The sequence below is a fragment of the Odocoileus virginianus genome, chromosome 18 (assembly GCF_023699985.2).
Source record: "Odocoileus virginianus isolate 20LAN1187 ecotype Illinois chromosome 18, Ovbor_1.2, whole genome shotgun sequence".
Lineage (NCBI taxonomy): Eukaryota > Metazoa > Chordata > Mammalia > Artiodactyla > Cervidae > Odocoileus > Odocoileus virginianus.
The window spans coordinates 10,016,339-10,033,208 of NC_069691.1; the positions used below are offsets into that span (position 1 = coordinate 10,016,339).

A 16,870-nucleotide genomic window follows, 5' to 3' on the forward strand; every position below is an offset into this window, starting at 1 on the left:
AAATACCTTGGTCAAAAGCATCAAAAATAAAAGACGCTTACTCCTTGGAAAGAAAGTTATGACCAACCTAGACAGCACATTAAAAAGCAGAGACATTATTTTGCCAACAAAGGTCCGTCTAGTCAAGGCTATGGTTTTTCCAGTGGTCATGTATGGATGTGAGAGTTGGACTATAAAGAAAGCTGAGTGCTGAAGAATTGATGCTTTTGAACTGTGTTGTTGAAGACTCTTGAGAGTCCCTTGGACTGCAAGGAGATCCAACCAGTCCATCCTGAGGGAAATCAGTCCTGAGTGTTCATTGGAAGGACTGATGTTGAAGCTGAAACTCCAATACTTTGGCCCCCTGATGCAAAGAGCTGACTCATTGGAAAAGACCCTGATGCTGGGAAACATTGAGGGCAGGAGGAGAAGGGGACAACAGAGGATGAGATGGTTGGATGGCATCACCGATTCGATGGGCATGGGTTTGGGTAAACTCTGGGAGTTGGTGATGGACGGGGAGGCCTGGCATGCTGTGGTTCATGGGGTCGCAAAGAGTCAGACACGACTGAGCAACTGAACTGAACTGAATTGGTACTTCTTAATCTCATATCCACCCTTATTGAAACTCATAAACTCTCACCACTTGAGATAGTCATAGGATGCCCATTGCGCTTGGCTCCTACTTCTTCTGACCCTCAACTGATAAAAGGAGGGAAACTCCAGTGTTGGAAGGGCCTAATTGCTTCTATTAAAAAGAATCATGCTTTAGTAGAGCAATCTTTTCATGGTGTGGCCATGGATTACATCCAAACAGGCAATTTTGCAGAAAGAGAAACAAAGTTGCCAAGCCAAGCTGGGTATTGTATATTCCTCAGACTTTATCTCCCCTGTTTTTTTTGGTAAACATAAAGATGGGGGAATCCCATGGTAATCAGACCACCCTACTCAAGACAGGAAAACATATACTTGTGATTCCCTAGTCTGCAGGATTTTCAGGTCAGTTTAGCAGCTTCCCTGTTGCTCAAAAAAATGAAAAAGGCTGCCATGTATCCATGTGCGTGTAGTGTCTCATTATTTCACAAGTGTAGCTCAGCCTCGATTTGGAGGAAAAAAACCTCTTCTCCCTGCTGGGTGTTCTTACCCTGACACTTTCACTATTAAGCCTCTTTTCAAATACCCAACTGGGGGCAACTTGAAAATATTATGCTGAATAAAATAAGTCAGTTACAAAAAGTCACATTCTGTATTATTTATATAAAATGTTCAATAGGCAAATCTCTAGAGACAAGGTAAATTAGTGGTTGCTTAGGGCTGTGGGAAATTAGGAATAACTGCTGAAAGGGTACAGAGTTTTCTTTTGGGGGTGATGGAAATATTTCAAAATCAATTGTGGTGATAGTTGCACAAGTCTCTGACTATACTAAAAATCATTGAATAGTATACTTTGTGTGGGTAAATTGTGTGGCATGTGAGTTATATCTCAACAAAGCTGTTATGAAGAAAAAAGAAACCCTGGTTGAATGAGAAGGTGACACTGTGTAGTGGTTAAGCACATGGATTTCAGTACTAGAGAGATTTGGTTTGAAATCCTGACCATGCCATGTATTAGCAGTGTGGCTTTGGGCATGTCACCCTTTTTTTCATCTGTGAAGTGAGGGAAATAATGGTATAGTGGCCCTCCATATCTGTAGGAGATTGGTCCAGCACCTGACATGAGTGCAAAATTCCATGGATGCTCAAGTCCCATAGTTAGCCCTTTATATTCGTGGTTCTGCATCTGTGGGTTTGGCCAACTGTGGATTGTGTAGTACTGTATTTATTGAAAAAAAAAAAGGGGATGGTGTGTTTGAAACTCTTAGCACAGTGCCTAGATATTGCAAGATCTCAGTAAGTATCTGTTTTTAAATGGTTTCTTTTCCCTTGGAATCTCTTAGCTCTTTGTGTATTAAGGGCCTGAAAAGTATGACATTGATTGATGTAAACCTTCCCTACCGGATTATAAGCCTGCTGCAAACTCAGACTTCCTTCACTTGAGCTTATTTTAGCTTCCAGTATCAATTCTTTTTTTTTCCCCCCAGTATCAATTCTTAACACCCCAAAGGTATCTGTAGAATTGAGTTGGATATGTTTGGCTTTTACAGTAGATTGGATGCTTCTTGAGGGTCAGTTCCTTGACTTTTATTTGTATGCTATAGGATCAGTCTCAGTAATGGATATAAATAGGTCATTAGAAAATAGGAGTTGTTTTTATTATGAAGTTCTTTTAAGCAGCAGGCAAATAAAATTTCTAGTGCCTTTAGATGTTGGCTGCTTCCTCAAACCCATTTCTTGCCTCCGTCTCTCCACTCTTCCTGGCTGTCAGTGTTGTGATTTTTGTGGGTTTTCAGGGGCGAATCTCGTTCAGCCTACGTCAGTCCTCATATTTCCATTCTCCTTGCCAGGGATCAGTTTAGGAAGGTGTTAGTGATGCATTCTGGCTGATGAGATGTGAAGGGAAGTCTGAGGAAGTTTTGCTTCCTCTTAAAAAGAGATAAATAAGAAGAAAGGCACCCTTTTCTGTCTCTGGTTGTTACAGCGTGGGATGATGATGTTGGGGATGGGCAGGCAACATGAACTCTGGAGAGGACAATCTATGGAAGATAGGAGAGCACAATGGAAAGATTGTGGGTTTCTAATGAAGCATTGGCCACCGAAATAATAAATGCTGCACTTCCAAACTTTGTATCATATACATAAATAAACCCCATATTTTGTGTCAGGCCCTTTGACATTTTTGTTTCTTGTTACTGAAATTCTCCTGATGAACTTTTCCACTTGCTATTCCCACTTCCCACTTAGGTAAATCCTGGAGCCAGGACCACTGATAGGAAGAGTAAAGGAATTGTAAACCAGGGGACCGAGGAAGCCATGAGGAATCAATAAATAACTAAGCAGGCATTACTCTCTATTTATTATCTGTGATTCATACCTCTCTTTCAACATGTAGAAGAGGTTTGTGCATTCCACAGCTTATCACAACCTCACTTTTGTCATGAGAAAAAAAAACAAACCCTGACAACTATTTGATCATAAATACAAGGTAAAATAAAGAACATATTTTCATAAGCGTCAAAATATATACATCTTGTGGTCACAAGGGAGAAGCATGCATCTGGCCTTAAGTAAGCTTTGGCTGCTGTGGCCGAGAGTGACGTCAGCCAGTTAGGCAGGGAGGAGGACATAGGCGCTCTAACTAGGGAAGAGAAGAGGTCTTTGGTGAATAGAGGGAAATTGCCCCCATAGGCAGTGTTGCAGGAGAAGGAACGCAGAGTAGCAAGCCAAAGGGAGAGGAGAACTTACTCAGGGCACCTGGTGAAGCACCTGCCTTGGTGGAGGAAGAGGGGGTGGTCTGGCCGCGTTTGGCACTTTTGGCAAAGATTGACTTCGGAGCAAGAGGCACAGTCTTCTGTGCAGTTCTCGCAGCTGCCGCTCCTCACCGAGGGCCACGTGCCTTGGGGACAGGATGGGACGCAGGTCTGAGCCAGCAGATAGGTGCCTGGAGTCCCAGGGAAGAAGACAGGTTAGGTGATCCTCGGGTGTCTGCTCTAACAGTACACGCACCCAAGCAGAGAATTGACACTCCCAACAGCTTTTTTAACTGCCCTGGAGATGCAGGTTTGATCCCTGGGTTGGGAAGATCCCCTAGAGAAGGAAATGACAACCCACTCCAGTATCTTGCCTGGAAAATCCCATGAACGTAAGAACCTGGCGGGCTATAGACTATGGGGTCAGATACAATTTAGCAACTAAACAGCAACAACAAAGACCCAAGTATCCGGAACACCTATTTCAGGATTACCAAAACATCTTTTAGTGATGACTGAGTCTTCTAAGATGAGTTAAAACTCTAGAAAGGAAATTGTCAACAGAAGATTTTTGACTTGTTTCTTTGACTTTCCTATTGATATTGCTGTGGGTAACCCGGGGCTTCCCTTTGCCCAAGTGATCTGTCTATTAAGACCTTTGTCTTCCTGGTGTGAGGCAATTATGTATACACAGTTGAATGGAGTCTGCTCTGCATCTCAAAGCATATGTGTTGGGACACTGACACAGTAGCAACCCTTGCACCCAACTCCACCTTTAATGCACAGTCCATCTACTTAGTTTTAACTGAAAAAAAATCAGATGCATCATCACTAAAACAACCCAGAAATCACCCTGAACTCCAAAATTCCAAGAAAATTGTCAGGTTTTTTTTTGTTGTTGACTCTTATGTATTGTAAAAGTAGAATCGTGGCAGATTGCACATTCTAACATAATGATCACTTTAATGGGAGTATAATATTCTTAGTTTCTAATGTGCCATGTTGATAAACTGTCACCTTAATTCAGGGAAGTTATTTCTGACTTGATTTTATAGATGATGAAGCCGTTAATTTGTTGAGCTGTTGTTGTGCTTTTTTCCCCTCCCCTAAATTCAGTACCAAAAATGAAGAAAAATCCCCATGTAGATTCTCTATCTTAGTTCTTTTGTTTCAGCTAATGCACTGTAAAAGAACAATGGAACCTCTAGAAATGTCGGGCAGCCAGAGACCCTAGCAAACTCTGTGGCCAAATTGATCATTGACTTAATCGTGCTTTGGATAAGAACCATTTCTTTTCGTTTTTGTTCTGGTCCCTTGAAAACTAGTTTTTATTATAGGGCAGTGCTTGGGTCCCTGTGTTTCTCCAGAGCTCCTGCTGTGACAGCAGCATGTGATGGGACTATCACGAGATGCTGAGCAATAACTGACTTGGCGTGGCCACTGCTTCCTCCTGTAACATGCCGCACTCACCTTTTGGACATGAAGTGCATAGGGTTGCCGATCCATGGCAGGTTTTACAGGAAGAATGACATGACTGGTGTCTTCTCAAAAGGTCTGTGTAAGGAAAGAAACAAGAAGTCTGCCTCTTTTGAACAGGTGCATAACATTGTTGGGAAAATCTCATGAGTAATCTCATTTCCCTTTTCACCCTAAATAGACCCTTCAATTTGATAGCAGTTAAATGTTGGCACCACCCATTGCCTACCAAGTGGACTTCATTTATTTTATTTTCCTTACTCCTTCATTGGCAATAGATGTCAAGCCTTTCTTTGCAAATTCCCAGTGACAGGATAGCCTTAAATATAGGGGGATATTTGAACTACAGATGTTACTTATTTTATATTTTGTAAATGTATGGTTGTGTGTATGTGTGCTGGAGTTTTTGTGTCAAAGGTAATCACTTATTTCTCCAAGATTCTTTGATGATCACTTTTCTTTACTCCAAGATGATAGCTGAGAATTCGTTGTGCCCCTTCTTTATTTTTTTTCTTTAGGACCAGATTTCATAAACTGGTCAGTGTTTGGGTCTCTGTTCTTCATAGTAGCCACTGTGGGATGCAGCCTAAATTGATCTTTTAAATTTGTCCAAAATCATCATTAAACATCCGTAGGCATCGGAGAGCTTGCTGGCAGGTCAGTGACAGGGAGGTCATCCCAGGTTAATAAACCATTAATCTGAGAAACATGCGAGCTGCTTCTGCTTTCTTCCCCCACAATCATTCGCTGGGCAGGTTTTGTCAGGAAGGCAGCAGCTACTCAACAGGATAGTTGTGTAACAAAGGAAACAGCCTCAGTGACGTCACTCACTCAGGACACACAGAGATCTTGACTAACTTCCAGTAATTGCTCAGGAATCAGCATGACTCATACAGGGGAAATTTAGAAAAAGAAGTTCTAGCTCAGAACATGTCACACAAATGACCCTGAAGTTCGGTCAGTGGTTATTGTCGGCATCTTACCATCCCCTCCTTTCCTTCCTCCCCCTTTTCCTTCTTTCCTCCCTCTCTTCCCCTCTCTCGCCTGTCACTTCCTTCCTTCTCTTCCCGAGAGCCTGGCAGAGTCTAGTCACACCTGCCTTCAGATCCCAGGTGTGCTTTTTCTGGGTAGGGTAACCATGGATACAGTAATTAAGCTCTTTGAGTCTTACAATACTGTCCACTCTCTAAAATGAGAGCAAGTGATTCTTCCCTTACAGGGTCTCGTGAAAGCTGAGTAAGACAGCGTGTAAAGTATGCATAGTGGCTCAGTAAATGGTGGTTCCTGCTGCTTCATTTCTTCGTTTATCATCCCGCCCCGTTTCTCAGGCTGCTGTTTTATTTCCCGTTCTCTTTCCTCTGTTCCATCCTTGGAGTGGTACCAGGAGCCAGTATCTTGGTTCTTCTAATGGCACTCATAGTCAATACACTGCTGAGCCTTGCTGCAGAGAAAGCTTGATAGGTAAGTAGGCAATAGATAGCCAGAGATAGAGGTCTGTGGACATAAACGATTGTCCATGCTGAGTGGCAATTTCTTTCCAACTGTGAGAGAAAATTTTGTACTGGTTTTCTAGTAGACCGATGAACTAATGTACTCTGCTGGGGAGTTCTGTTAAGAGTTCAGCTAGCCAGGGCAGAGCAATGCTAGTCCCTGGATTTTCACAAAAGTGATGATGATGGGTGTGTTAACTAACCTTATTGTAATCATTTTGCAGTATACACATGTATTAAGTCATCATTTTATACATGGTAAACCTATATAATGTTGTATGTCAGTTACATCTCAATTAAGCTGGGAGAAAAAGATGCTTACTTGATGAGAGCAGTTATTCAAGGAATAATAACTAAATATTCATCTGATATTGAGCACCTTGAAGATCTTTATACATCCAGGCCAGGGGTTGATTTTGTTTTGATTTTATCATTTTTGTGCTAAAATGTTATATTTTTAAAAGCTAGATGTTTTAATTAATTTTCTCACATTTAAAAAATATAATGTATATATTTACACATAGTATACATACATTTATAATTGCACATACATATCTCACGTTCTGGTAGCTTGATATATCACTCCAATACACTTGGTATAAAATTCTGTAATGTCCTCACATCTCGACTAGAGGGTGCTCTGCACACACTGTTGACAGTCAGGCTTGGGCAATGGATAAAGATCCCCAGCGAGAGCTCTTTTATCAGAAAAGATTAGATCTCAACACATAAAATTTTTGACCTTGATCAGTTTCTCTTTTTTCTATTCCAGAAATTCTAGACTGAACAGGACCTCACCCCCTCCCCTGAAAAAAAAAAATCACCTTGACCAAGAAAATATAATGTACACCCTTCAAATATGACTAATAAAGTATGGGTTCTTCTTAAATTTTTTAGGTTAAAGAAGCAATACTCCCAGGTTCAAAATGTAGACAAGGTGTATACTGTGCAGTCTCTCTTACCATCCCCCTCCACCCTTTTTATACGAACTATTCACAGTGTTTATCATGTTGCCTTTTTTTTTTTTTTTTGTAGTTCTGTATTTCGGAGACCATTGTTTATCAGGATATAAAGACTCTCATTCTTTTTGATGGCTCCATAGTATCCCACTGTCTGGCTGTGTCATATTTTTTTTTCCTACTCTTGTTGGTGGCTGTTTAGTTTTTTCCAGCCTTTGTTATTTCAAACAAGGCTGCGGTGACTAGGAAGGCAAAAGTTGCTCTTCTTAAAGATCTGCAAGGACAGAGGCTTTTCTTGATAACTTTTCTCAAGAATAACCACTTTGTGCCTCCGGAATGTCATTATATGTTCTTGAAGTCTCCGCTGCTGAAATTCCTCCCAGTCTTTCCCTTTGGATACCCACTTATATTTTAATCGGAGGTCCCATCCTCTCTCCATTTTTCTCATGACTTCTGCATCCCTGCTTGTTCCTCACTGCCTGATTTCTTGGGTTGGTTCGTACATCACAGAGACTCTCCTGGTACGCTTGATCATCTTGTCCTCCCTGTTTCCCTGTTACCTCTTTTGATTTGAAACTTCCACCTTCGTTGCTCCTGCAGCAGGCTCTTCACCAAAGATGGGCTTGCAGTGGACACAGGTACTTTTTTCATTAAAAAAGAAAGAAATTTTTTATTTTTTTAATGCAAAAACGATGAAGAAGATTAAGTTTGCCCCTGAATCTTACCACTCAGAAATGTCTGCTGTGTATACTTTGGCGTTTAGATTTCCCATCTTTGTATGGAATGCATAAGTGTAATTACATATGTGTGTATATATGTAATCATTGACGTCTTCTGCATACATAGTACTGATCTTACATTTTTCATTAATGTAATGAAGCTTATAGGAGTTTTCTTTTGCCATGAAAATTCTTTGTAAAAATATTTTTTTGATTGGTGTTTCTGCATGAATCTTAATTCACTTAGTGTTTTTCTTCATTACATTTTTAGATTGCTCTCTCCTTTTTTTAGATTATAACTAAAAGTGCTGTCAACATCTTTGTACACATTCTAGGTTAAGTCAGGACTCAACTTGGCTATTAGGCATCCCAGCTGACTGTCATTTGCCCTTCTTTCTGGGACTTTTTTTTTTTTTTAAGCAGACCTGTATTACTCCTTAGGCCTCCAAATTGCTTTATTTCATAAGCTCAAGAAGGCAGTTTTGAAAGTAAACTAGTGTTTCGTGGGTTGAAACTAGATTAGGTTAAAGGGTTAGAGAATAGATTGACGTTTTTTGCGCCATACTATGTGCTGGGGGTTTTATATGTATTCTTCCATTTAATTCTCAAAATGATCTTGTATGAGACATTTCATATTCTCATTTTATAGGTGAGAAAACTGAGGCTCGGAGAGGATGAATATCTTGCTCACAGTCACAGAGCTAGTAAAGAATAGAGCCAGGAATTGAATTCAGGTGTGCCAAATTCTAAACTCTATCTTCGTTAGATGTTTTAGTAATTCATTTAGTTTCAAAATAGTTTGGTAGAGGTCAAGGCAGTGATGTACTGGTAAAATGGTTCTTTGGAAAACAAAACAGCAACAAAGACTTGATTTGTCAGGTTTACCAATTTCAGTGGTGTAAATATTCCTGCCACAGCTGATTTCAAGCTACCAATTGTTTAATAATCCACTCATAAAATTCCTGGATGTTTAATAATCAGTGTAAGCAGATACACATGGCTCCTTCATATCACTAGGCCAAAGGTTCACTTAGCTGCCCACCTATGATTTTCTGCACTCTGAGTTATGATTGATTAGTTAAGTAAAAATTGTGTCCTCAGTTGTAAGTGAGGCAACTATACACAAACTTCTTCTAAAAAAAAAAATCAGATTTTTATGTTTTTTTTTTTAAAAAAAAATTGTCTGAAGTTCACTTACTATGAAGTAACATATCTCCCCACTGTTGAGAACTTTTTTTTCACACATGTTTGGCTTCCAGGGTTTGTAACTGACTCTGGGATTTCGGTCTTTCTCTGAGCATAGGAATTAAAATCAAAAGACAGACTAGTGATAAATTGTTAGGATGTGGTCAAAGATAAAAATTTAATTTACCATGTCTGTGCTTTGTAGATTAGACTACCATCAGAATATGTAATTAGAACCTGCTACAAACATGGTTTTAATCAATGATGGAAATAGGTGGGTAGGGGAAATGTGCAGGAATTATTCTGAGGACTTTCCAGCACCACCAGGGGGGAAACCACTTAAGAAAACCCAAATGATTTAACAGTAATAAACTGTTTCCATCCCCAACAATGGTTTTAGGAAACCAGCTGAAGCTATCGTTTTCTTTCAAAGCCTGCCACACCTGAGCATTTCCACCAACAGTGGGTCTGCGTGATGCCTGAGGCCCTGCCGATGCCACTGGCAACAGTCCGTTTGACATTGGTCGTTACCACACAGGGACATTGGACTAAATAGTCCTCACAAATATATTAGTGACTGAGACAGGCGGCCTGGGGATGATCTGTGCTTTTGTGCAGGGACTTTTTGGTGGCAGGAAGAACCTTTGGAGATGACTTAGTCTTGGCTGAGGATTTTCCAGCTGTGGTCTGATGTGTCGGTAAATCTCCATTTGGACCAGGGTAGGAAGCATTCCTGCTCAATGGGTAATTTTTTTTTTTTTAAAGATTTATTTATTTAACTTTTTTGGGGGCTATGGTGGGTCTTCGTTGCTGCACTTGGGCATTCTCTAGTTGGGTTGAGCTGGGGCTGCTCTTCATTGTGGTGACCAGACTTCTCACCGCAGTGGCTTCTTTCGTGGTGAAGCTCAGGCTCTAGGCACGTGGGCTTCAGGACTCACAGCGTGTGGGCCCGGTTGTGGCTCACGGGTTTAGTTACTGTGCAGCACGTGGGATTGTGGGATCTTCCTGGACCAGGGCTTGAACTGGCGTCCCTTGCATTGCCAGGTGCATTCTCGAGCACTGGACCACCAGGGGAGCCCACAAAGGGCTTTGACAGAGGGTGATGACCTGTCGTCATCAGCACTCTCATTATGAGCAGCCACCTTATTAAAAGAGAAGTCCAGTGGACTCTAGTTGGATTTTTATTTCAAGGCATTTCTCCAACACGTGCTGACATAGACCATGGGATGGCTTTAGCTTTTGGATGTAAGCGTGATCTTGTTGTTTCCACTGGCAGTAGTGTGGTTGAAGAAATGGGACCAAGTTTGTCCCACCTGCTTTGTCCTGCCTGTATCTGAGTCTGTGTTTGAAACCACAAAAACAACACAGCCCCTCGCTGGTACCACCTGGCTGGCTCTGTTCTCCCACGAGCTCTCTGGCTTGTCTGGGCTCCCTCTGAGTTGACCAAGGATGACTGCAGTCTTCTTTGTATCATCTTAAACGTGGGGCTAATAGTGCTTATTCTCTGGAATCCTCTACTCTCCTGCTACAACCTCAGCCTTGTTTCTTAAGGAAAAGAAATCAAGAGAAAAATGTAGGCATTGGTTTAAATACACTCAGGGCCTTGTGGAGTACGTTGCCATTTACCGTCCATTTCAGTGGTGCCCAAACCATGCTGCGGAAGCTGAGCTGTGGCCTCACCTCGCTCAGTGAAGACACGGTTTTTTCTCATTGTTTGTAGTCTGCATGAATGTCTTATTCCCTGGATTATAGGTGTGGAAAAGCTCTGCTATGTCACTGACTTTATTGCTCTTGTCCGGCCATGAGAAACAGTCTCATCTGCTTTGTGAATCCCGCATTAGTGCTATCTCCCCAAATGGACTAATTCCTTTCTCTCTTCACAAATATTGCATTTTGATAGTAGAAAAGGCAGAGGGGTAGATGTGGTGCCTCGCAAAGCGGGGAGCAGTGAAGCCTTGATTTCTGCTTGCAGAGTGCGTAGTCCAGTTGAAAGGGATGTGTAATCATTTGGGGAATCGAGTCTGCTCTGGCTCTTGGCTCCCTGAACCTTTTCATCATCTGGACGCCAGATAAAATACAGATGTTCTGAGCTAGAAACATAGCACAGACTATTTTCCTCTTGGCTTGCACCGCCTCTTAAATGCCTGCATGCCAGACAAACTCGTTTTCAGCATTTTGGTTCAGCTATAATTCACGGAAGATATCCCAATCTGGAATGAATGATTTTCTCCCCAGCTCTGTCTCTGAAATCAGCCCGCATTCTTGGTGGCCTCTGGCCGCTGGGTTTGTGATGATGTCTGAGATGCTCTTGCGTTAAGTCACGTAGGCGACACTGTCATTGTAGACAGCAGCTGTGGACATCCTTCCTCTGAGACTTAGCAAGAGGCTTTTCTCCTGCCCCAGATCATCCCTCCCTCCAGCTCTTACAAGACTCATCCCAAGCAGACCTGCTTTCAGCTGCTGTTGCTTCTGCACTGAAATGACCTTTTTAAACAAATCCTTGCCTTGAAATCAAGACAGAGAGCATCTCTTGTTTTCATCGGCGTCTCTGCATGGAATGTGAGTCAGAGTTTTCCAGCAGGAGGAGGATTTTGTTTTTTAACCACCTCAGACATGGAGAGGCCACTGCAAGGTTGTAATTACCTTACCAGGAAGCCCGTGACCAAGCCTTCAGGGTCTGGCGGCCACTTCTGAAGACTCAGGTGGGAATAAATACATGTAGGTCTTTACTGTTAGACTCCAAGCTCCCACACTTTTTCTCCTTCCTGCCCCCTCTCAAGCCCACCTGCTTCCTGCATCTGCAACTAGAGAGGGTAAATTTTAAAAGGTAAGCTTGAATGATGGCAAGTTCTAATAATCCAGCCAGAAAGACCAGCCATTTCAGCTGAAGTTCCCAAGCTTTACAGTGATTCGTTTTTGTCTGGGGGCTTCTCAGGTGGCACAGTGATAAGGAATCCCCCTGGCCGTGCAATAGATACAAGAGACCTGGGTTTGATCCCTGGGTCAGGAAGATTCCCTGAAGTAGGAAATGGCAAACCACTCCAATATTCTTGCCTGGAAAATTCCATGGACAAAGGAGCCTGGTGGGATACAGCCCATGGAGTCTCAAAGAGTCAGACACGACTTACCAACTAAGCACTTCCTTGTCTAACTGGACAGGCTGTCCCACTAGTGGTTTTCTTTTCTCTTTTTAATAAAGAGATATGTGAATGTCATCGAAGCTATTCTGAAATCTTTGAGAGAGGTAGTCACTTGTCTCTCCGTTTGTGTGTTCCTCAGCCCACTCCACCCAGCTGGAAACCCAAGTGGCCAGATCGGTGGCCCTTTGGTGTTTGTTTCCCTCCTGACCGAGGGCTTCCCAGGTCACTCAGTGGTAAAGAATCCGCCTGCAATTCAGGAGACGTGGGTTTGATCCCTGGGTGGGGAAGATCCCCTGGAGGAGGAAATGGCCACCCACTCCAGTATTCTTGCCTGGGAAATCCAACAGAGGAGCCTGGTGGGCTACAGACCATGGGGTCGCAAAGAGTCAGACACAACTGAGCGACTAAACAGCAGCAGCTCCTGACCAAATGCCAGCCACACCCTCCTGCCCTTTCTTGTGGGGAGCATCACAGAGGCTCCGGGATGCCACACTTTTGTTTCACTGCCTAGCCTGCATCGCTTGGGTATCCTGAAAGCAAGGCTTTGGGAGTGGGGGAAGGGGGAGGAGACAGCTGGACACCTGCGGTCCCTCTTGGGGGGCACATACCATTCCAGAAGCTGCCTTCCTCCTGGGTGTGGGCGTGACGCACACATGTCCCCCGCAGCAGCTGTAGGCCTTCTCGGCAGCTGCTGCATTGGTCGTGGCCAAGGCCGGTGCAGGTTTCGCAGGCTTGGTGGCAGGGCTCACAGACTCCCATCTCTGGGTCGCCGTAGAAGCCGGGGCCGCAGTTGCTCACGCAGCTGCCCCCTACGTGAGAACACAAGACAGGAAGCCTGAAGTGGAAGCCTGGCTGGCTGAGTCAGGTGCTCTGCACAGGGCCAAGTTCTAAACAGGCCAAAGGGAGGCTGAGGAACATTTTTTAATCTTTAAAGAAACCGTGATGACATTTGCATATTTCAACCCAAGAATCGTGTCTTAATAAATCCAACACTTTAAGTCCTCTTTCAACTGAAAATTTAAGTTGGCTATCAAGGGTTGGGAGCACAAAGACTTTTATGTTCTCAAGACCTTGAAAAATTGCAGATAAAATGATCTCCACACATACAGAGCCCCTCAAGGTCACTGTGTCTGCCCTGCTGTCTCTCCCAATTGGATGACTCACAGTGTATTTCCTTCCCAACCATTCATTTCCATCACAGTCAATGAATTGACTTAAGTCTAAGACTAAAAGATCTTATTTAACTTTTACAGTGCAGGGAATATAGAACATGAATAAAGTCTCAGGGAAAGAGTCATGTTCTGAATGTTCCAGGTGACTTCAGTTCCAAAGCATTTATTTCTCTTCAGTGTCTGTCCCTCCCCTGCACTCACTCTGCATTCCATCAGCTTGGAGATGCTTGCGAGTAATTAGTGAAGTAGGAATTATGCTTCAGTAATAGAAGCAGAAGGAAGTAGTCCTGACTAATGTTTATTTTCAAACCAAAGTAAAATTCCTGCGTGGACAAGAGGCACAGGAAGACTCTAAAACCTATCAGACGAGCTCTCTTGTCTCTGAATACAGCCCTGGAGCCTTGTTCTCACTGTACCAGGCCTGTTTTCAAGCTTGGGGCTTCCCTGGTGGCTCAGAGGGTAAAGAATCTGCCTGTAATGCAGGATGACCCAGGTTCGATCCCTGGGTTGGGAAGATCCCCTGGAGAAGGGAATGGCAACCCACTCCAGTATTTTGGCCTGGAGGATTCCATGGACAGAGGAGCCTGGGAGGCTAGCATCCATACGGTCGCAAAGAGTTGGACACGACTAAGCAACTATTTTCAGGCTTACCCAAGAGGAAGAAGCCTTCTTCACACCAGTAACACTCATTGTGGTCACAGTTGCCACAGTTGGTATCACACGCTTTGCATTCAGATTCTTCCCTGTAGGTCTTCTCAGGACAGGTTTTATAACAGTGGTGTTTGAACCTGGGGAGATAAGACACAGTTTCATCCGTGAGCTGTGTTAAGATATTACTATTTCTCTTTATCACCATAATTTAATCTCCTTATATGTCTACACATCATTTCTTTTGAAGTTAATCTTTTCTCCCTTAATAACTTAAAACATAAGTGGCATACACATTATGTTAGTTCCAGGTGTACAACATAATAATTCAGTATTTGTATATATTGCAAAATGATCACCACAGTAAGTCAAGTTAACATCTGTTACCATGGTTTCAGAATTTTTTTTCTTGTGATAGGAACTTTCACGATCTATTCTCTTAGCAATTTTCAAATATTATGCATCATGAAATTTTTTATTGAGGAATAGTTGATGTACAACATTATATGTTTCAAGTGTACCACATAGTGATTCATAAATTTTAAAGATTATATTACATTTATAGTTATAAAATGTTAGCTATATTTTCCATGTGTACTATGCATTCTTGTAAATTATTTAGTTTATACATATATCACATACCATTTTCAAATTGAGGTCCAGTTAATTTACTCTGTTGTGTTTTAAGTGTACAGCAAAGTGATTCAGTATATATGTATATATATACACACACGTATATCTTCTCCTTTGGATTCAGTTTTATATTTATTTTCTTTCTAAGATTCCTTTTCATTATAGGTTATTACAGGGTGTTGAGTAAAGTCCCCTTGGCTATATAGGAGGTCCTTGTTGTCTATTTTATATATAGTAGAGTGTGTGTGTGTGTGTGTGTGTGTGTGTGTGTGTGCAGTCCCCCAGTCGTGTCTGACTCTGCAGCCCCAAGGACTATAGCCCGCCAGGCTCCTCTGTCCATGGATTCTCCAGGCAAGAATACTGAAGTGGGTTGCCACGTCCTTCTATAGGGGATCTTCCCGACCCAGGGATCAGAACTGTGTCTCTTGCATCACTTGCATTGGCAGGCAGGTTCTTTACTACTAGCACCACCTGGGAAGACCCTATATACAGTAATTTGTGTATGTTAAGGCAAAACTCCTAATTTTTTTCTCCCTCTGTATTACACATTGTTTAAGGGAGAAAACTTGGTTTGTTGTGGGTGTGTGTGTCATTAATCACTTCCCTCTAAACTTCAAGGACCGTTTATTGGGACCGCAGGGAGGGGCCTAGGAAGAAGGAAAAGGGTATATTTATTCATGGAGTACTGATTATGTGTCAGGTATTAGCTCACTTAAACCTCTGCACAGTCCCCATATGGTAGCTGCTCAGTTGCATCTGACTCTTTGCGACCCCATGAACCGCAGCACGCCAGGCCTCCCTGTCCATCACCAACTTCCAGAGTTTACCCAAATCCATGTCCATCGAGTTGGTGATGCCATCCAACCATCTCATCCTCTGTCATTCCCTTCTCCTCCTGTCCTCAATCTTTCCCAGCATCAGGGTCTTTTCAAATGAGTCAGCTCTTCGAATCAGGTGGCCAAAGTATTGGAGTTTCAGCTTCAGCATCAGTCCCTCCAGTGAACACCCAGGACTGATCTCCTTTAGGATGGACTGGTTGGATCTCCTTGCATTCCAAGGGACTCTCAAGAGTCTTCTCCAACACCACAGTTCAAAAGCATCAATGTTCTTCGGCGCTCAGCTTTCTTTATAGTCCAACTCTCACATCCATACATGACCACTGGAAAAACCATAGCTTTGACTAGCTGGACCTTTGTTGACAAAGTAATGTCTCTGTGTTTGAATATGCTATCTAGATTGGTCATAACTTTCCTTCCAAGGAGTAAGCGTCTTTTAATTTCATGGCTGCAATCACCACGTGCAGTGATTTTGGAGCCCAGAAAAATAAAGTCAGCCACTGTTTCCACTGTTTCCCCATCTATTTGCCATGAAGTAATGGGACCAGATGCCATGATCTTAGTTTTCTGAATGTTGAGCTTTAAGCCAACTTTTTCACTCTCCTCTTTTACTTTCATCAAGAGGCTCTTTAGTTCTTCTTCACTTTCTGCCATAAGGGTGGTGTCATCTGTATTTCTGAAGTTATTGATATTTCTCCCGGCAATCTTGATTCCAGCTTGTGCTTCCTCCATCCCAGTGTTTCTCATGATGTAGCTGTTACATATCTTTAATTTCCAGGTAAGGGAACTGTAATTCCCTTATCTGGAAAGGTTAGTGATTTTCACGGTTAAGTGCTCAAAATCACATAGGTAAGAGGGGGGACTGGGATTCTACCCGAGGTCCGTTTGCATAGACAACTTGTGTGCTTTTGTCACCTGGCACTCGCCAGGTCTGAAACAGGTCAGTGTTGAGTTCAAGTAGCCTCATGAGTCCATGATGTCTTACCAGGTTATTGATATTACCAGTGAAGTGCCCAAGCTTTTCTGTGTATATCGTTTTATATAGATCATTTCTTATTCTCGTTCTATGGTAAAACGTTGTGATTCAGACTCCATTGAGGTTCATTTGAAGGGGGAGTGGAATGAAGTTGACCTTTGATCTCTGGTGAATTTCACACTGTCATAAAATATCACAAGGAAGCTTTGTATTTCTTCCTTAACAACATCTATTGTGCAGTGTTTAATTAGCTGTATTAGAAATGACTGCATGTCCTAAAGGGCTATAATATGTATTTCTGGAAACAAAT

General features: G+C 42.5%; 1 protein-coding gene across 4 annotated transcripts in view; it reads right to left on the bottom strand.

Annotated features, from left to right (window-relative positions):
* The window catches only part of PCSK5 (proprotein convertase subtilisin/kexin type 5), a 492,571-nt gene that overhangs the window by 30,716 nt on the left and 444,985 nt on the right, over positions 1-16,870 (bottom strand). For 3 of the 4 annotated variants that reach the window (XM_070480332.1, XM_070480331.1, XM_070480333.1), the window contains exons 26-29: positions 14,119-14,255; positions 12,904-13,104; positions 4,797-4,880; positions 3,322-3,517 (exon numbers count right to left, since the gene is read on the bottom strand). In XM_070480332.1, the coding sequence (XP_070336433.1) occupies positions 3,322-3,517; positions 4,797-4,880; positions 12,904-13,104; positions 14,119-14,255 (618 nt within the window). Of the gene's footprint in view, positions 1-3,321; positions 3,518-4,796; positions 4,881-7,811; positions 7,893-12,903; positions 13,105-14,118; positions 14,256-16,870 lie in introns of all 4 variants that reach the window. The other variant, XM_070480335.1, reaches the window with a different exon arrangement.